At 44.1% G+C, this 21086-nt stretch overlaps 1 protein-coding gene across 1 annotated transcript in view; it reads right to left on the bottom strand.

The window, feature by feature from the left end:
* LOC311081249 (uncharacterized protein) overlaps nucleotides 1-21086 on the bottom strand; it is a 228645-nt gene that overhangs the window by 18849 nt on the left and 188710 nt on the right. Inside the window, 1 exon segment of the mRNA XM_084111695.1 lies at nucleotides 3557-3688. Within this exon segment, the coding sequence (XP_083967821.1) occupies nucleotides 3557-3688 (132 nt within the window).

Raw genomic sequence — 21086 nt, 5'->3', positions numbered from 1 at the left:
TCTTCTGTCCTGACAAATATAAGATGTAACAATTAAACAAAAAGAAGCAAAAACATCATGCAAGATGATTCAAAAATAGGTTTATTGTAACAATCCAAAAGAAAATTCCCTAAAAATCTCTCTCTGTGACTGACCATAACTCAAATCCACTTTCTGTTTGACTCAGGAGTGTGTGCATGTGTGTAAATTATTATATTAGAAAAAAATCATGCTTAATATAAACTCAACTCCAGTGTACGTGTGTAAAGAACATGTAGGTCTAACAAAAAAACAGTCATTGTGTGTGTGAGTTTGTCTCCATTGTGACTCTGATTGAGAATATTCACACATAGACACACAGATGAATGATTTAACCCTGGAGTTCAGACTTGAGGAGCCAGAAACTGCACAAGAAACATTTCACATTCACTTTCTTTGGCTTTGAGTTGCCAAATGGCTTCATACGACAACACAAAAGTTTTCACTGACTGAGGCTCAGAAACTTCACCACTGGATTTCAACATTTTCTTCGCAACTGATCTGACTGACCGGCCCTTCTTTGAAACTTCATCAGTTCTTTTTTAAAACACTCTCCGGCACAGCTCTATCTGTCTTTCTTTTCCACTGATCATTCTGTACAATTATTAAACAGAAACATATAAGGGGATTGTTGTAACACTTTTTAAAGAGAACTTCAGCTGAACAATGGCACTATTTTCTTTTAAAGCTGCTGTACAGCTGTGATGCACAAAACATTTGTGTCAGATTATAATCTGCATTTTCTTAATGAATAAAATATAAACTGAAGAAAACTATTAGAAAAGACACAATTATCATCAATAATTGTAGAATATAGAATCATCTAAATTGTAGAATGACTCATTTAACGGAGGGACTGAGAGTGAAAGAGGAAGTGCTAGAAAGATAAACTGGTGTGAAGAGAAGTTCACATTAGTAGTTTTCAGATCTTGTTTTATTCGTGCTTCATGCAGAATGACCCTCAACACATACAAATCTGAATTAGTGGTGTTTGCTAAGTGTCGATCATTGCTCATACTCTGGGTCAAAGGTTTTTCATAAATATCTAACATTATTACAAGTTTTCTCAATTACTAAAATCAAATATATTAGCCACATTTCATCAACGTAACACCATTTTCTAAAATATTTATCACCACTATTAACACTATTCTTGTGTTTCTCAACTTTAAACACATAATCCGCACTTGACACCATGTGTTCATTTTCAGTAGCGTTAAAAACCACATGACCAGCAGTTCTCATGTGAACATTAGTATGCAACAGTTTTACACAACAGTAACAATAACCACAGGATGAGTTCAAATAATCACGTGTGAAATCATTGGCTGTACAAAAAAAAGCATGTTCAAGTATTGTTTAAAACTATAGTTCTTTTCTCTCCATATAAATGTAATAATTTCTGTACAGTAGTTTTAGGCTGAAAAGTCCAAACTATTGAGAGATTAAAACATGATTCATTAGTCAGAGGTCAAGATTCTTCTGCTTTTATTGTGACACTGGAAGACAAAGCATACGATCCAGAATCTCTCTTTATTATTATTTTTTATTTACTCATTAAAAAAGTAAACAAACATAAAATATGAAATATTGCAGCAATACAAATCAGGAGACTTGCACTAAAATAAGGAATAGCTTACAAATGACAGTGTGTTTGTGTGGTTATAATGTGAAACATGCAAATATATCACAAACCTTACATTGTAAAGAATAGCAATGTATTACATAAAGCAGGGCAAGATAAAAAAGATTAAACTTTCAATTAAAAAATAAAGATTGAAAAGCTACTGAAATGTAAGCTAATATATTAAAAACTTTATAAACAGAGAGTCACAGAGAGATAAACAAAAGTGTTTTTAAAGCAACTTTACAAAGATCAAACCCTCATTGAGCAAAGCCAAATGTGACATCACATAATATTAATAATTATTTTGACTGATTTGTTGGTCAGTTAAAAATAATGATAATAATTTCTTCTAATAAATCACTCAGGTGTTTTTCCTCTCATTCTGCAGCATTTGTAAATCAGTACAACTGTCACTATCAGATATGGACAAGCTGCCAGTGCAGAACTGAGTATGTGGAGGACAGAGATCTGAGAGTCTGATTGAGAGCCTGAAAAAGAGACACACAAACACTTTATCATGCACTATATCTGAACGAGGGCATATGAAGAAATAAATCAGCTCACAGTTTCATTGACTCTCACCTCTGACTGAGATCCAGCTCTTGGGAGACTCTCCTCTCTCTGGGTGTTTGCAGTAGTAGAAACCCTCATGTGACTTTGAGACAGTAGGGATGATCATCTCTGTAGTTTGATTCTGGATGAGTGATCCATCTTTATAGAAATCAGCACTGATGTTTGATAGGGTTGTATATTGATATAAACAGCGTAGAGTCAGATGATCTCCTTCAGTCACAGGATGAACAGGACTCTCCAGAATCACACCAACTACAGAAACACAGGAGACATGCAATATATGAACAAAATGGTAACATAATAAAAACAAGACAAAATAAAAAAGAACTTTATATTTTCCACTGCCCACATGGTTTCTGTTTTTAGTGTATTGCTATGATGGTCTGGCTGGTTGTTCAACGTCACACTACAGTATATCCTGCTCTTGTTTAATAAACCTGTGTATTGATTGTAAACTGTCAGTGAAATGAATAAAACCATAAATACAGACTCACAGTGTACAGTGATATTAACAGGATGATATTTCTCTCCAGATTCAGACTGACACCAGTAAACTCCAGTGTATGATGGGACAGTGGATCTGATTGTACATGTAGATCCTGTTTGTGATCCCTGGAGAAATGATGAACAATCTTCCAGCCGGCCGATGTCTGTGTATCTTCTCACTGTCCATCCATCAGAGTTACTCTGGTCCTCACAGCTCAGAGAGAGAGAGACAGATGTGAAGTGTTGAGTTCTGCTGGGACTGATGATCAGAGACACTGGAGGAGAAACACCTGACAAGACAATTACAGCTATAATTTGGAAATTGTTTTTATTAAAGATGAACCAATCATTTAAACTCTCTGTGAACTCACCAGTGACCCACAGTAGTTGTGTGTTGCTGTAAACGGCTGTTTTATCTCTCTCTGCTGTGCACACATAAACTCCTGTGTGATTTAGATCAGCAGAACTGACAGTGTATTTTCCTCCAGCTCCTCTGCTGCTGTCTGAGAGGAGCTCATAATCATTCCTGATCCCTGAATAAAGTGAGAATGTGTAGAATTCATATAAATTACATTTTTAACTAAACTTGAACCTGAATACACTCGTTTACATTGGTGTAACTCAGATTACTCAATGTGTTTAGGTTGTTTTATTCAGGGTTTGATCAATGGCTCTTATGTTGTTACAGAGGAGTGACTGGTAATGAGGGATTGGGATCTCAAAGTTTCACTGCTTGGTGTCCATGGAAGTGTTGTCCTTAATACCCAGTCTGTGTCTGGTTTCAGACATATTAAATTATATATTTCACTTCAATAAAACCAGTTAAATCAGATGAAGCACATTATGACTGACCTGATGAGACAGTTTCAGTGAACCAGCTGAATGTCCAGCCTGTAGAGGAGCCGTTAACCTCACAGATCAGAGTCACTGGATCTCCTTCAGTCAACCACTCCTGAGGAGAAACACTTAAAACTGCTCTGGGAACTGAAATAGAGACATCACTCATTAATAACATGTTAAACTTGTGTGTGTAAAATAAATACAAATAATAAAATGTGCTGTTTTTTATTGTGTGAAGGACTGATTGTTTTAGTTTCAGCTTCAGGAGAGTCAGTGTTTGAGTCTTTACTCCAGAGAAACTCCCATCCATCCCATGACTGACCCAGCTCACATCTCAGAGTAACTGAGTCTCCAGTGAACACTGGACTATGTGGCCGTACAGTCAGAGTTGGTTTGAGAACATCTGTTAATATAAAATTATTGGGAATTTGGGAGCATTAGCTCTGAAAGGTTTTCAATTAAAATCGATGATCTCATTCTCTCACTGGTAAATTATTCATATATTTTGATTTCATAGACAATGTAAATGCAAAAACTTAAAAGACAACAGAGGTTCAAAGCCACAATCTTTGTGTTAATAATCCAGAGCTCGACTCACAGTGTCACACCACCAACATCTACACCAGCAGTCAAAGAGACACACCATTCAACAAAGTTTTGTGCAGGTGCAGCAGTTCACATGAACATTTAAAATGATACAGTAGATGATAGTGTTGGATAAACTGGTATAGTTTCTGACCAGTAGGTGGTGCTGTAACCAAACCTGCATCTGCTCAGATAAATGGACAGGCAAAGCTTTATTCATAGTGTTAATTCAAAGAAAATCTTTGGGTTCTGAGGATATTTGGTCAATGATAAAAAGAGGTATTTGTTCAATGTTGCACATGATGGATAAAAATGCTGTTTTTGGAGTTATAGTGATTTCTTCACCCAATTCAATTTTAATTGTAAGAAAAAAGATTAAATGAAAGATGAAATGTTTTCCCTAGACGTCGGTTTTCTTTTGATTGTTTAATAATTGTTTGCTTGGTTTGTAAATAAATTTGTTTATTGTTAAAGCATTTGTTGTTTGCCTCTTTTATGTTGCGGTAAATGAGCCAGTCGTAACAATATACACTATATTATTTAAATTGGGTTACATTCTGTTGCACTTACCTCTCTTTTCATTGTGTGCAATATCATGCAGTACTGACTGCTTACTGTGCAATATTTGACTGTCGCCTTGCTTGCACTGGTTTTGTGTGTATTGTTTTATACTGTCTTTGCGTTGCCTTAATTTTGGCATATTGTTTATTGATGTATTTTACTGTATATTGGTTATTATTGGTTATTACAGTTTTTCTCGATTGTTTACACACATTTTCTGAAAGCATGCCTCATATTCTCAGAACTCTACACACAAATAAAAAAACACACACAATGGGCAAAACCCCTCAATTCTCCTGCAAAATGAAACTTTACATTCGAAACAATGTTATTTCTTCTCAAAATGGTATTTTGTTTTCAAATGACACACACAAACCATCATATGAATAGACATTTATAAGAACCAGTTGAACACTGATGTGCTCAATGTAAAACACTATGATGAATGCAAAACACTTCTTCTCCATTCATCATAATGACTTAGGCCTTTTATTTTTGTTCAGTGTTACACTTACTACAGACAGTACATATATAAGTGTGTTGTAAAATATTTGAGAATATTGTTTTTATACTCAGAACACACAAATACACGGTAACAAATACATTTTATTTTTCCCACAAAAACAATGTACTCAGTGTACATCCCAACCAACACAAAGTTGGACATACAGTGGTCTACATACAAAACAACAGAAGAATTGACTGTATACAGTTAAGGTGATGATACACAGGGCAACTTTTTGAGCAATGTTGCAGGGCAATCTTGCCGAGTGATTGTTGCTTGGGCACTTTCCCATTGAAAATGGGCAATACATTTCTATCTGGATAATTTAGATCGGTCGTGGGCCCTGTGTCTCATCTGGTTGCCCGTTGACGGCAACATTGCCCAGCAACATTGCTCAAAACGTTGCCCTGTGTATCATCACCTTTACAGTAAAAAAAACACAAAAAAAAACAAAACAATGTTGGCATCCATTTCTCCATTGAAGAGCTGACCTGTTGCTCTTTTATGCTAAAGCTCTGATTGCTAATTGTAAAACTGTGTGATGGGTGTTTGCCCATGTGATGAGTCCGTGTGCATATTTGAATGGCAGTGTGTTCCTTGTGAAAACAAGAGATTTTCTGCATGAAAATAGTGCCAAAAGCAGAGAATTGTGTGTAGTGTTTTGAAAAAAGTGTGTTTTAGAACTGCAATTTGAGTGTAAAGCAGGAATTGTGCTTGTAGTTTAGCAGAATTGGTTCAGGCGGTTGGTGAATGAGTTACATGTTGTGGTCATTGTGTCTCAAGTACCAGTATTTGTGTGTAAACAATTGAGAAAAACTGTAAGACAACAATAAACAATAAAAATAATTAAAATGACAAATTGGACACCCGGCCTACGGTCTCTCATGGACTTAACAGACACACGTACGCGGCAGCCATTGTAAGTCCATGAGACCAAAAGTGCATATGAAGTGTATGTTGTATATGAAGTTGTATGGGGGCGGAGCCTGATTATTCCCGACACCTGAGGCCTGTGCCTATTTAACAGCTGCTGGTGCCACTTCACAAATACCCTTTGAATAAATAAGTTGAACCGGATTCCCTCTAGTGTTTCTCTTACCGGAAACACACACACCACCATCTTGACTGCATTAATCCTGAACCCTTGAGCGTCCCAAGCGCTCGTATATGGTCCTTCGAGCCGGATTTGCCTCAAGATGGATTCTGAAAATGCCACTGCAGCTGAGCCCGTTGTCTGACCTCGTCCTCCAAGAGAGAGACATCTTCCTGTTCATCTGGCCGATTACGACATCCAGCTCCCGCCTACCTTACACCCTGACACACTTCCTGCTGATTTGTCTTCGCAGAGACCATCTAGATCGTCAAGACATGCGTCTAGATCCAATTCTGCTGATACGGTTTCCAGTACTTCATCCAGATCCAAACTTAAGGCACAACGCAGATCTCCCAAACATGGACTCTCTGATCTTCACGCTGCCATGCTGGAGGAAAGGCTAAAGACGCTGGACTTGGAAGAACTTCAACAGCAGATCGAAGAGGACGCCATTGTAGATAAAGAGTGTGAGAGACTTGATGCTCAGGCTAGAGAAGCGCAGTATAGGAACAAGCCACTAAGGCAAGAGAGTTGCTAGCTAAACAGGTAGAGACCCGACGGCGTCTTAAAAAGGTTCGAAACGAGCTTGAGGTTGCTAAATATGTTTGTGGACTTATTAAACAGGAATCTCAAGAGGTTAGTGATTCTGATTCACAGTTCGAACATGTTGTTGACACTGTATCAGAGGTAAGCAAACCACACATAGTCGTTGTTACAGATCCTCTTAAGTCGTCTGTAGAATCAATGCCTCGTCATTCTACCCCTTGCCCGGTTAAATTGATACCTGTGTCATCAATTATGCCTCACCCTGTTTCACCTGCTTCAGTAGCCGAACCCCCATTCAGTTCAGTCACTGCAGCTGCTGAGGTTACCCAGCCCAACATAGTTACGAGGTCATCTGCTTCGCTAGAAACTGCACAGCCCAGTTTAATGTTTAGGCCAAGTAATGATGTTCCCCTAACCTTTAACCCGGCTGCGGTGGCCAGGCCACACCACTACTCAGATACCTCTTTCACCTATAGTCAGACACCCTCTGTCAATGTCCTGCCTAGAGCCCCACCTACAGTTCCTGTAACACTAGGGGCCCCTTTACATACTCAGACTTATCCAGTCGTGAATCCTAGCCCTTATTGGACAACACTATCGCACCCTGCTCCTCCACCTGACGCCTATCATAGTCGAGCATTATTGTACCCTTCCCCAGCCCAACCACCTGGTCTGGAAATGTTAGCTGCCTCAGCTTATGGTGTCCCAAAGCCGTCTATCCCATACTTTGACACTGGTCGGGAAAGTGACTTCGCACTACTGAAAATGGCCTTAGATAATGTAATGAATAACCAACCTCATTTAGGTGAACATTACAAATACCAGGTCCTTTTAAGTCACTTAAAACTCCCCAGCGCTCTTCAGTTGGCCAAAGCATACATGCACGACCCCAGGCCATACACTACCTCATTACAAGCGCTGCAGGACAAATACGGGCAACCCCGTCAACTGGTCCAGTCCGAATTAGGTGCTATATTGAATGCACCATCAGTTAAGTTCGGTGATGCAGAGGATTTTGATTCTTTTTCCCTATCTATCCAAACATTAGTAGGGATGCTCAGAACGTTGGAGGGCCCAAACGGATACGAGCTGCGCTGTGGTTCTCATGTTGACCGATTGTTAAGCAAGATGCCACCATCATATCGTGATGGGTTCGTGGAGTACTGTTTCAGCCGAGGTATTTTACAAACTGGCACAGACCGCACTTATACATTACCTGATCTGTCTGCATGGCTGCAGATGAAGTCACAGGCAAAACGCATCTCCAATAAAGCAGCTAAACTGTATCAGACTGATACCACTAGATCCACCAAGAAAGATCAGCAAAGGTCAGTACCTTTTCGCCCAAAGGAGAAATCCACATCTTTCTTGTATTCCGCTGAGGCCAGTTCAGTCTGGCAGGGACAGTTGAAATCTAAGAACCCTTCCAAGATTCAACCATTTTGCCCATATTGTAACTCTAAGGACCACTTCCTTAACGCATGTACAAAGTTCAAGACACTGACTACAGATCAAATAGTACAGTGGATCTCCAAAGAGAAGCACTGTTGGAAATGTGGGCGAAATCATACTCCAGACAGTTGTAATCTAAAAAGAACCTGTACAAACTGTAAAGAGTTACATCTGACCATCTTGCATGATGCAGCCTTACAGATCCAAAAGAGTGTGCTTATGGTCAATGTTCCTACACCTCAGGTATATTTAGACCGGCCCAACCGATCACAAAAGGTAATGCTGAAGATAGTCAAGGTTTTACTGCACAATCGAGAGAAAGTCATGGAAACATACGCCGTGCTTGATGATGGTTCAGAGCGTAGTATTGTTCCGTCACAGGCTGTAGACCAGTTGAATCTCCAGACGGAACCTGAAACACTCACGTTACGCACTGTTCATCAGGATGTAGTTAATCTGCATGGATACACCGTTTCCTTACATGTGTCGACCCTTCACAGACCATGCAAAAAATTCCTGATTCCTCATGCTTTCACCGCAGATAACCTGAGACTTTCTGAACATTCTTACCCTGTGTCAGCTCTTCAACGCAAGTATGAGCATATCAGGTCCTTGCCGTTACCCTTGATGGACCGAGCCCAACCTCTACACTCTTAGAAGAAAAGGTTCTATATAGAACCTTAAAAGGTTCTGTCAGGCGCTACGTATTTGGAACCCCTAAAAGGTTCTATATAGAACCCTTTTTAAGGGTTCAATCAAAAGAACCCTTTAGGGTTCTTTGTAACCAGGAAAAAGGTTCTATATGGAACCTTTTAGGGGTTCATTCATTATCATTTGTTCCCTTTCGTCAGCAGGGAACTCCGACGCCTCGTCGGGGGAGTTCCCCTGACGAATTGGAATTGGGATCACGCCAGGGATCCAACCGCCTTCGAGAGAGTTAACAACGAGCCAATGAAAGAGAAACTGAATTGGCATGCAATATTTGCATTCCGCGGCCCGCCTACCAGCGCGGGTATAAAAGGCGGAAGTAAACATTGCGCAATGCTTATCGCCTCGGAGCCGAACAGGATTCAACACTGTCTGCTGCTGTTTCCTTCGCCTGAGAGAAAAGAAGAAAAAGAGTTTTTTCATCGAGTCCTCTTCAGGAAAGAGTCCTCTCTATCTGCCGGTGTTACAGCCTGTCAGCGATCGCCGCTTCCTGCCGCCAGCCGTGCCTTTTTGATTAAATCAAAAGCCGTTTTCACGGCTGGTATTGAGTGCCCACACGGGCTTGCAGTTTCCCCGTGTGTGGCCGCGGTGGGTCCCTGTGTGCTTCGGCACGTGAAAGAGAGGTTCTCTCTCTTTCCTGAAAGAGCTTTTTCGGGCGACCTGCGCCTTTGTCTACGTGACAAAGATGTCATCTCGCCCGTGCGTTTCTGGATGCGGTAGACTTCTGTCTCAGGGTGATGGTCACAGATACTGCGTCTCGTGCTTGGGCTTAGGGCACGCAGAGGCAGCATTTGTGAACGAGTCATGTTCTCATTGTGGGAACATGACTCTGGCGGCGCTCCGCTCGAGACTTAAAATCCTTCAGCAGAAAATTGCTGAGGGGGTCCCTTCAGTCTACACCCGTTCTAGTTCGTCTGCTGGTTCAGTCCAGCAGGCGACTACTTCGGCTGTGGCTGTTGGTGAGCGTATGAGGGTTACAGTGCGGAATATCTCGCCAGGTGAAATACCCTCACGAGGTTCCCACTCCTCTGTAGCGCCGTTGCCATCGGTGCCCTTGTTGGAGCCACTGGAGCCGCCCCGTGCGGTTCCGGTTGTTTCCTTCGGGGCGCCACCTGAAGATGCGATGTCTATCGCAGCATCGGAGGGAGAGCGGTCATCCTCGGGTGACGACTCACCGGGTCTACCCCCTTCGGGTGCGGTGGCTGCGGCCGAGCCGGATCCTGAGTTGGCCGCTATGCTTGCCCGGGCGGCCGCGAATGTCGGGCTCGTGTGGAACCCTCCACCGTGTCCCGAACCTTCGCGGCTTGATGATTGGTGTATTGGGGCGGGTCGCGCTGGTTCTCAGCGTCCCGCTCCGGTCCCGTTCTTCCCGGAGGTGCATGAGGAGTTGACGAAGTCGTGGATGGCACCCCTGTCTGCCAGACATAGACCGACTCACTCCTCCTCCCTCACCACCCTGGATGGTGGGGCGGTTAAGGGATACGAGGGAATCCCCCCAGTGGAGCGGTCAGTAGCGATGCAGTTGTGTCCGAAGGCCGCTTCCACTTGGCGGGGTGCCCCTTCACTCCCCTCCCGCGCCTGTAGGTTCTCCTCCGGTCTGACCGAGAAGGCTTACACGGCGTGTGGAGAAGCCGCTTCCGCCCTGCATGCCATGGCGTTGCTTCAGGTCCACCAGGCCAAAGCGCTTCATGACATGCAGCAGGGTGGTCCTGACCCAGGGGTGCTGCAGGAGCTGCGTGTGGCGACGGACTTCGCCCTCCGGGCGACGAAAGTCACCGCACGTTCTCTGGGACGGGCGATGTCCACTTTGGTGGTCCAGGAGCGCCACCTTTGGCTTACCCTCGCGGATATGCGGGATTCAGAGAAAGCCAGGTTTCTGAATGCCCCTGTATCCCGAGGGGGCCTTTTCGGCGACGCGGTGGGGGACTTCGCCCAAGAGTTCTCCGCCGCCCAGAAGCAGTCTGAGGTGCTTCGGCATGTCCTGCCCAGAAAGCGGACTGCTGCTGGTCCGTCTTCTGCGGCCGAGGTACCCCAGACTGCTCGTCGCCGAGGGCGCCCTCCTGCGGCTGCCTCCGCTCCTCCTCCTGGGCAGCAGTCCAACCCCAGGAGGCGGGGCGGCGGTCGTAAGAGGGCTCCCCCGCCTGCTCAGCCGCCTCCGACCCCCAAGAAGGCCAAAGGGAAGAGGCGTTCCTGAGACGGGCGACCCAGAGGACCGAAGAGCTGCTCTACAGGAGGGGGCCTCTGCTCCCCTCCTTCCCCCGGAGGAGGGCCGGGTGGAGAATCCTTTGTTTGTTTTTGTTTCTGTTCCGCCACCGACCAGACGGTCGGTGGTACCCAAAACTTCAATAAAAGAGCAATTTCTTCCTCCTCTGGGTCATTCACGGTTGAGACTGCTGAACAAGCAGTCTCTCCCGTTAGAGAGTGGGACGGCAGTGTGCGCCACCCTCAGGTCTCGCCACTCTCAGTCCCCTCTCCCCAGCTCTCAGATAGCAGTGGCGCCACCTCGGTCACGCCACTCCTGTCTGCCGCTGGGCGGGAAGGCAGCGAGACCAGCAGCCGCCCTCGGGCCTTGCTCCTTGTCTCCTCCCCTTCCCTCGCCAGGCGACAGACCGCAGCAGAACACTCTCGGGTCTTCTCTGCCGTCTGTCCCCCGGTGGAGGCAGGTAGGTGTCGTCCAAATACACACCCAGACCCCGCTCTCGGCCGCTACAATGCCACCAGAGCCATGTCCCTGCCCTCCACCTCGCTGCCCCTCCGCGGGTACGCCGGTCGTGCGGGTGGGCTCGTTGCGGCGGTTTCTCGGAGCCTGGTTAGAGCTCCCGAGTCCGTAGCGCTGGCTCATCCGCACCATCCGGCTCGGCTATGCAATTCAGTTTGCACGCCGGCCTCCCAAGTTCAGGGGCATCCACTTCACCCGTGTACGTCTAGTGGATGCTCCGGTCTTGCGGAAAGAGATCGACGTCCTGCTGGCGAAGGACGCGATCGAGCCGGTCCCTCCAGCCGATTTGAGGTCAGGGTTTTACAGCCCTTACTTCATTGTACCCAAGAAAGGCGGTGGGTTACGACCAATCCTGGATCTGCGAGTATTGAATCGGGCCCTGCACAAGCTCCCGTTCAAGATGCTCACACAGAAACGCATTTTCGAGTGCATCCGTCCCCAGGATTGGTTTGCAGCGATCAACCTGAAGGACGCGTACTTTCATGTCTCGATTCTTCCCCGACACAGACCATTTCTTCGGTTTGCTTTCGAGGGTCGAGCATATCAGTACAAGGTCCTACCCTTCGGGCTGGCCCTGTCGCCCCGTGTCTTCACGAAAGTCGCGGAGGCGGCCATTGTTCCCATGAGAGAACAAGGCGTTCGCATTCTCAACTATCTCGACGACTGGCTCATTCTGGCTCACTCGCGAGATGTGTTGTGCGATCACAGGGACATGGTGCTCCGTCACCTCAGTCAGTTGGGGCTTCAGGTCAACTGGGAGAAGAGCAAACTCTGCCCCGTGCAGAGGATCTCTTATCTCGGTATGGAACTGGACTCAGTCGCTCAGACTGCGCGCCTCACAGAGGAGCGCGTCCAGTCAGTGCTCACCTGTCTCAAGTCCTTTCGAGGCAGGACAGCGGTCCCACTGAAACAGTTTCAGAGGCTCCTGGGGCATATGGCAGCCGCAGCCGCAGTAACGCCGCTCGGCTTGTTGCATATGAGACCGCTCCAGCACTGGCTTCACGACCGAGTCCCAAGGTGGGCGTGGCAGAGCGGCACGTTCCGGGTCAAAGTCACCCCGCACTGTCGCCAAACCTTCTCCCCTTGGTCGGATCCTGCGTTTCTACGGGCCGGAGTGCCCCTAGTCCAGGTTTCCAGGCATGCTGTGGTGTTCACAGATGCTTCTGCCAAGGGTTGGGGGGCCACGTACAAAGGGCATGCAGTCTCGGGTCTGTGGACGGGGCCCCAGCTGCATTGGCACATCAATTGCCTAGAGTTGCAAGCAGTACGCTTGGCCTTGTGTCGCCTCAAGGGGTTTCTCAGACACAAGCATGTACTGGTCCGTACGGACAGCACTGCGACCGTTGCGTACATCAACCGACAAGGTGGTCTGCGCTCCCGTCGTATGTCGCGACTCGCCTCCCACCTCCTCCTATGGAGTCAGAAGCATCTGAGGTCGCTTCGTGCCATTCATGTCCCAGGGGAGTTCAATTATGTGGCCGACGAGCTTTCACGTCAGCCTCCCCTTCCGGGAGAGTGGCGACTCCATCCCCAGGCGGTCCAGCTGATTTGGCGAATCTTCGGAGCCGCACAGGTAGACCTGTTTGCCTCTCCGGACACGACCCATTGCCAGTGGTATTACTCCCTGACCGAGGGAACTCTCGGCACGGATGCCCTGGCACACAGCTGGCCCCGGGACTTACGCAAATATGCGTTCCCCCCAGTGAGCCTTCTTGCACAGACACTGTGCAAGGTCAGGGAGGACGAGGAGCAGGTCCTTTTGGTGGCCCCGTATTGGCCAAACCGGACTTGGCTCCCAGAACTCATGCTCCTTGCGACAGCCCCTCCCTGGCCGGTTCCTCTGAGGAAAGACCTTCTCTCTCAGAGACGGGGCACTCTATGGCACCCGCGTCCAGACCTCTGGAAACTCCATGTCTGGTCCCTGGACGGGACGCGGAGGTTTTAGATGGCCTGCCACAGGCAGTGGTAGATACCATCTCTTCAGCTAGAGCCCCCTCTACGAGGCGCCTCTATGCTCTGAAGTGGAACCTGTTCGTCGGCTGGTGTTCTTCCCACGGGGAGAACCCACGAGCTTGCCCGATCAGAGTCGTGCTCTCCTTCCTACAACAAGGGTTGGAGCGAAGGCTGTCTCCCTCCACCCTTAAAGTGTATGTTGCCGCAATAGCCGCACATCACGATGTAGTTGAAGGTAAGTCCGTGGGGAAGCACGACCTGGTCATCAGATTCCTCAAGGGTGCTAGGAGGCTAAATCCACCTCGCAACTTGCACCCTGTACCCTCTTGGGACTTAACTCTGGTGCTTAAGGCACTTCAAAGTCCTCCTTTTGAGCCTTTGCTGTCAGTCGAGCTTAATATCCTGTCCATTAAGACAGCGCTCCTGTTAGCATTGGCTTCCTTCAAGAGGGTAGGGGATCTGCAGGCATTTTCGGTCGACGAATCGTGCCTAGAGTTCGGGCCTGGCCTTTCTCAGGTCATATTGAGACCCAGGCTCGGATATGTGCCCAAGGTTCCTACCACTCCCTTCGCGGACCAGGTAGTGAACCTGCAAGCGCTGCCCCAGGAGGAGGCAGACCCAGCCCTAGCTTTTCTCTGTCCCGTCCGGGCCCTCCGGGTTTATATAGACAGAACGCAAAGCTTTAGGACCTCAGATCAGCTCTTTGTTTGTTACGGAGGCCAGCAGAAGGGGAAGGCTGTCTCCAAGCAGAGGTTAGCCCACTGGCTAGTGGATGCTATCACCAGGGCTTATGAGTCCCAGGGTGAGCCTTGCCCACCCAGGCTGCGGGCTCACTCCACTAGGAGTGTTGCCGCTTCCTGGGCTCTGGCACAAGGCGCCTCGCTAACAGACATTTGTAGAGCTGCGGGCTGGGCGACACCGAACACGTTCGCTAGGTTTTATAGCCTACGTGTGGAACCTGTTTCCTCCCGAGTACTTGCTACGGCCAGCAATTAGAGGGAATAGGTGTGTCGGCTTGCGACGCCATTCCGTGAGCGGATACGTGCGTCTTTTTGCTCCGTTGGTTACCCAACAAACGGCTAACCTCGTGAGTTCCTCCATCATCCCCTCCGGTGCCAGGCGTTGCGGACCGCCGGCACCAGGTCTGCTACCTTCAGTAAGGAGTTGCTAGTAGACTGGGTGCCTTTTCCAGTGGTCCCTGCGGCGACCCATGATTGCCACGTGCAGTTCAGCCGTGTCTTCCCCTTGACAGACGCATTCTGTCGTCCCTGTTGAGTACGCTCCTCACTCCTCCGGACTGGGACTACCTTCAAGGACTGCCATATGTTTCACTACCCCACGTGGTTAGTACATGTGTGTATTTGAGGGCCTTCCTCTAGGCTGCCTCAGCTTCCTCAGCGTTCCCCCCCTTATTATTTTCCTTGGGGACGGGCACGCTTTCCCAGTGTTATCCAATATCCACTGTTTGGGTCTTGCGGAACAGCAGTGGGGTTCCCTAGCTAGCTCCCGCAAAATTTCTGGAAACTGCTGCAGGGTAGCTTAGCTGGGCGCTGGAAGGGGCCAGCACCATGGCGTTTTGGTAGGGATCCCAATTCGTCAGGGGAACTCCCCCGACGAGGCGTCGGAGTTCCCTGCTGACGAAAGGGAACGTCTCGGTTACGTATGGTAACCCTCGTTCCCTGAGTCCAGGGAACGGAGACGCCTCGTCCCGTCGCCATGTTGCTGTACCTTCGCGGAGGACTGAACACTGTTCGGCTCCTCAGCGAAAAGCATTGCGCAATGTTTACTTCCGCCTTTTATACCCGCGCTGGTAGGCGGGCCGCGGAATGCAAATATTGCATGCCAATTCAGTTTCTCTTTCATTGGCTCGTTGTTAACTCTCTCGAAGGCGGTTGGATCCCTGGCGTGATCCCAATTCCAATTCGTCAGGGGAACTCCCCCGACGAGGCGTCTCCGTTCCCTGGACTCAGGGAACGAGGGTTACCATACGTAACCGAGACGTTTTGTCCTTTCCGGATTAAATATTTCATATTATTGACAAACATCAAGACCCTAAAATGTAAAAATGTAATTCACATAGAAGTCACCCATGAATACTGAAAAAAAGCACACCCAAAGTGCATAGAACTAGTAATTTATTTATATTAACAAAAATAATTACTATTACTGAAAGAATGCTACTGTAATTTCAAATATTCAAGGCTTTAAATGTACAAATCAACATTAAAACATCAACCATTTAAAAATTATCTCATAAATAATGAAAATAGAGTTTCACCTACATCTACATATTACAAAATAAGTCCATAAAATGTACAAAATTACATTAATCTATCACTAATAAATAATGCAAATATACAGATTCATCTAAATTCCCATCAGTGTTAGAACAACATCAAGTCACTCAAAACTACAAATCCATATTAATATCACTCACAATGGAAATATACAGATATAGAAGTACTTCAAATCTACAAATTCATATTAATATCACTCATAAAGAATGAGAATACATAGATTAAAATTCAGATCAGCATTTCAGAACATCAAGTACTTCAAATCTACAAATTTACATTAATATCACTCATAAAGAATTGTAATTACAGATTCAAATTCAGATCAGCATTTCAGAATAACATCAATCGCCTCATATTTACAAATTTACATTAGCACTATTCATGACATATCAAAGTATTATGATAATTGATTATACATTTTGAGCACTGGGACAGACAGGTTTTTTTTTTAGCTGCTGGAGAGTTTAAACAGGTAGTGCTCAACAAAATTCACTGTGTGAGTGATGTGCTTGGGGTATTCCACACTGAATACGAAACAAGTAGCAAAGAGGCACTCCATTGCCTCCATCACTGGTTGATGGTTTGGAGCCATTTGCAGACATCATCTGTAATCTTGAAAAGGAAAACAGAAAGTTACTATAATTTCACATCATGTACATGTCACTAATTTATTAACCTCTTAGTCTACCGTGAAAAAAAGTAAAGTTGTATTCTGTAAATGTAAATATTAAAGTAAATATTAGTGGAATTTCTAAATAATTTATTGATTTTTTTATATAAAATTGCCTAAAACTTTAAAATGAACAATCAAGATGCGTATGTAAATTTCTCAAAAACAAATCTTCTACAAAAAGCATTAAACAAATTTGTATTTGAACAGGCAATTTAAAAATGTTGCTGAGGGAAAAAGGCTCCAGCCTCCCCACAACCCTAAAGAGGAAAAGTGATTTAGGGAATTAATGGATGAAGGGGGATAAGAACATGTGAATAGACCCTAATTGTACAGTCTACAAGCAAGTGCATTCCAAGTAAAGATACAGTGTCAATTTAATACACTTGTTATCAAGGCTGATTAATTGTAGTTAAAGGGATAGTTCACTTTAAAATGAAAATTCTGTCATCATTTACTCACCCTCAAGTTGTTTCAAACCTGTATGAATTTCTTTCTTCTGCTGAACACAAGGGAAGATATTTTGAAGAATGTCAGTAACCAAACAGTTAACTGGAACCATTGACTTCCATAGTATTTTTTTTTCCCTAACCCTAACTTTTGATCATTAATTTTTAAAATGAATTGTAATTCATTTAAAATGTAATTTGGTTAAAACTTTTTGGACTGAGGTATTTACTTGGTTAATATAAAACAAAAATTATATTACTTGGGATATGGTGAAAGTTGGAATACATTTAGGCCGCTGTACGTGAACTGTATCGTTCAGTTTCGTTCCGACAAACGGGGCACTACTTTTTCTTTTGCTCAATATGTTCAACGTTAATAAAAGGTATCCAAGCAAAAAGTTCTCTACGCATTATCCTGCAGTTAATGAGAAAAGTATAATTTATTGGCGCACTATATTGACTGCGTATTGACACATAAAACTGTTGAGCTAGATTTTCAACCAATCAGCATCGAAAATGTAACTAGGTCAGAGCCGAAATCAAGCCAATATCACTACGCACATGTAAACATGGAAGAGGACGTAAGCAGCGCATCTTCATCTGATAGCGGCGATCAAGCTCGATTAACACCCGTAAAGTGTATTCTTCATGTCGGAAAAGATGGTGGGAAAGGTCCGCAGCCCTTTAACGTTACTGAAGTCCGATGGGAAAAAATCAAGCAATGTGCGTAGGAATGGCTCAAAACGTCGGACACTACGGAGCTAACGTTAGCTATTGCTAATATACATGTTGCCCTCCTGGACAAACCGGTCTCTGATGTCCCAACAACTACGGGTTTCACCCGGCCTGCTATCTGCGTTTTATAGACAAAAAAAACGCTTGACTTTTGTGTATGTGTGTGATGGGTAGGTTTAGGGGTCGGGTTAGTGTGTGTGTGTGTGAGAGAGAGAGAAAGAGAGAGATGGGTAGGTTTAAGGGTCTGGTTAGTGTGTGTGTGTGAGAGAGATGGGTAGGTTTAGGGGTCGGGTTAGTGTGTGTGTGTGTATGAGAGAGAGAGAGATGGGTAGGTTTAGGGGTCGGGTTAGTGTGTGTGTGTGTGTGAGAGAGATGGGTAGGTTTAGGGGTCGGGTTAGTGTGTGTGTGTGTGTGAGTGAGAGAGTGGGTAGGTTTAGGGGTCGGCTTAGTGTGTGAGTGAGAGAGTGGGTAGGTTTAGGGGTCGGGTTAGTGTGTGTGTGTATGAGAGAGAGAGAGAGATGGGTAGGTTTAGGGGTCGGGTTAGTGTGTGTGTGTGTGTGTGTGTGTGAGAGAGAGATGGGTAGGTAAATAAATAAATCAAAATTAAATCTTGTTTACAATAATCATTCCTGTGAATATGTACATGTAGTGCAGTTACTGCTCGTGTATGCAAATTAACAATTCACCATTAAATGTGTTATTTTTAAAAGTGTTTTTTTTTTAATACTTTTGAGTTTAACTTGGAGATTTGGGGAGATTATAGGGGGGGGGGTTTGCAAAAAAAAACTTGCATCACAATAAGTGTATTGTGATTGTCAAAACATTTTAGTAACTAAACTGAATTTTATTAGGTTTAGGTTCAGGTTCAGGTTCAGGTTTTCTTTATTTGTACCCGTAGGTATATTTGGTTTGCAGTGTCAGAGTGTCATCCATACATTTAGACAAAACACAAACAATAAAAACATTTGACGATACAAAAGATTAAAAAACTGGTGTCACAAAAAAAAAAAAAAGCATAGCTTAAAACTAGCATAGCTTCTGTGTCATCTATATATTTTGTTCCTCTGATTAATGGCTGCTGGAACAAAGCTATTTTTATACCGCTTAGTTCTGCTCTTTGGAACTCTATACCTTCGTCTGGATGGAAGAAGTTGAAATTCACTATGCAAAGGATGGGCATCATCGTTTAAAATTGAGCCAGTTATCTGCTGTAACTGTCTGGTATACAGGGACACTGGGCTTAACTGAGACACTCCAATCAACTTACTAGACCATTTAACAATTTGGTTTAGGGAATTTCTGTTTTTTAAGGACAGATTCCCAAACCATGACACCATACAAAAAGATAAAACTGATTCCATGAAAGCTCGATAAAATAGGACCATGATGGTTTTGTCAACGTTAAAGTAAGATCATTTCCTCAAACAAAACAGACGCTGGTGCCCCTTTTTGCACACAGCTTCACAATTTGCCTCAAAATTTAATTTTGAGTCGATTTAGTGACAACATGTTACAATGTTTATATGGTACAATTTCTGGTAAGCTACGCCTTTTAAAAAAAAAAAAATTCTTGAAACAAATTTCACGATTTCAATTCAATTCTTGTGATTTGATTTAATATTGCCTCATTTGGATAAATATTAGGTACACAAGATAGGCATTCATTTTTCTCAAGAAAAAAAAAACATAGGCTACATACAGACAGCCCTATCAGCTGGTAGTATTATTTAAGGTTAAAAATAACTCAAATTAAATATAATGCGTTTTTTATTATAATAACAACTTTATTTAATGATATAAGTACAAATATAATAAATATGTAATATAGTAGCCTACACATATTTAGCAAAATACTCTCTATAGCTCTTTTTCTAGCCAACTAACGTGCCTAACGTTATATTATGGTCATTAAATGGCTTTCCTGAGGTAAATGTTATGTGACATAATTGTTCTCCAGCTGTTTTATTGACCCCTTTTTTTTGATTGATTGATCGATATTATGTATGAAGAATATACATTTCGGTAAGCTGTACTGTTTCTTTCAACATTGTTCATTCGTGTTTATTTACAACCGCTATGGATCAATTACAAACGCCAAAACGGTATTTATTGTTTGAATTTCGTAATTAAATTGACAGAATCTGAGAGCTGAGATTTTTTTCATATCATAACTAACCTGCTCTGTCTAGTCTGTTGGTCTCCATGTCCTCTTTGCTTCGTGTGAAAAGTGTCAATTGCGTGAGTCTCACGGTGAATGCGTGAGAGTTGGCAGCTCTGTTATTATATTTTGGCTTAATTCTATTTGTTATTCAGATTTTACCTCAAATATTACCTTTGAATTGGAACAAAATAATGAGAAGTAATTGGGATGTTAATGCTACAGTAGAAGTTTTCTTGATAATCTTATCATGTTTACTGTCCCTAGATAGCAACTTCAGGTATATCACACATTTCAAACTGGTTTATTTTGTACTTCAAGTGGTAATTCGGCATTTTTGGGTTTATATGATAAACAGGTTTGAAAGTGCAAAATTCCCTATGTTTTCCCTTTTTTTCAAAATGGCCACCTTTAGCATCATTTTTTCTCAAAAACTGCAAGGTTGTGTGTGGAGAACTTTTTCCTAAGGAATCTCTATACATTTCTGATGTTAAATATAAAAAAGTAGGTAGTGCCCCACTTGGTGGAACGAAATTTTCCATGAGTAGTTATTGTTGATAACTACTCATGTTAAAATATTTTATTCACAAATGCAAATGCACCACAGCCTAATGTCTTTAAAAAGCCCAACCACAAATATACTGAGGCCTTAACATTAGAAGTTATAAAGCCAAGAAATTCAATTTTGTCTTAAAATTTTAAATTTTTTCAACCCTACAGTGTATATGTATGCATGTATGTATGTAGCCATCAAGGGTGCGAAATCAGTATAAAAGAGAGATTGAGGACCACTTCACGCACAACGACTCCGGCAGACGTTCACACCATCCTCACCCGCCCCCAACAGACATGGACCCCCATTCATTATACAGGAACACAGGGTGAGGAGTGTGCTCAGAGCTGTTAATATAAGGAAGGCTGCAGGCCCAGATGGAGTGATGGGAAGGGTGATCAGAGAATGTGCAGACCAGTTCTCTTCAGTCTTCACAAAGATCTTCAACCTGTCCCTGTCAACAGCCACCATTCCATCTTGCCTGAAGTCAGCAACAGTTATCCCACTACTGAAGAAAACAGTCATCAGTGGTCTTAACGACTACCGCCCGGTTGCTCT

Source organism: Abramis brama, assembly GCF_963993115.1.
Source record: "Abramis brama genome assembly, chromosome: 1".
Taxonomy (NCBI): Eukaryota; Metazoa; Chordata; class Actinopteri; order Cypriniformes; family Leuciscidae; genus Abramis; species Abramis brama.
The sequence above is the reverse complement of the archived record's forward strand: the minus strand, read 5'-3'. Positions and strand labels throughout refer to the sequence as shown.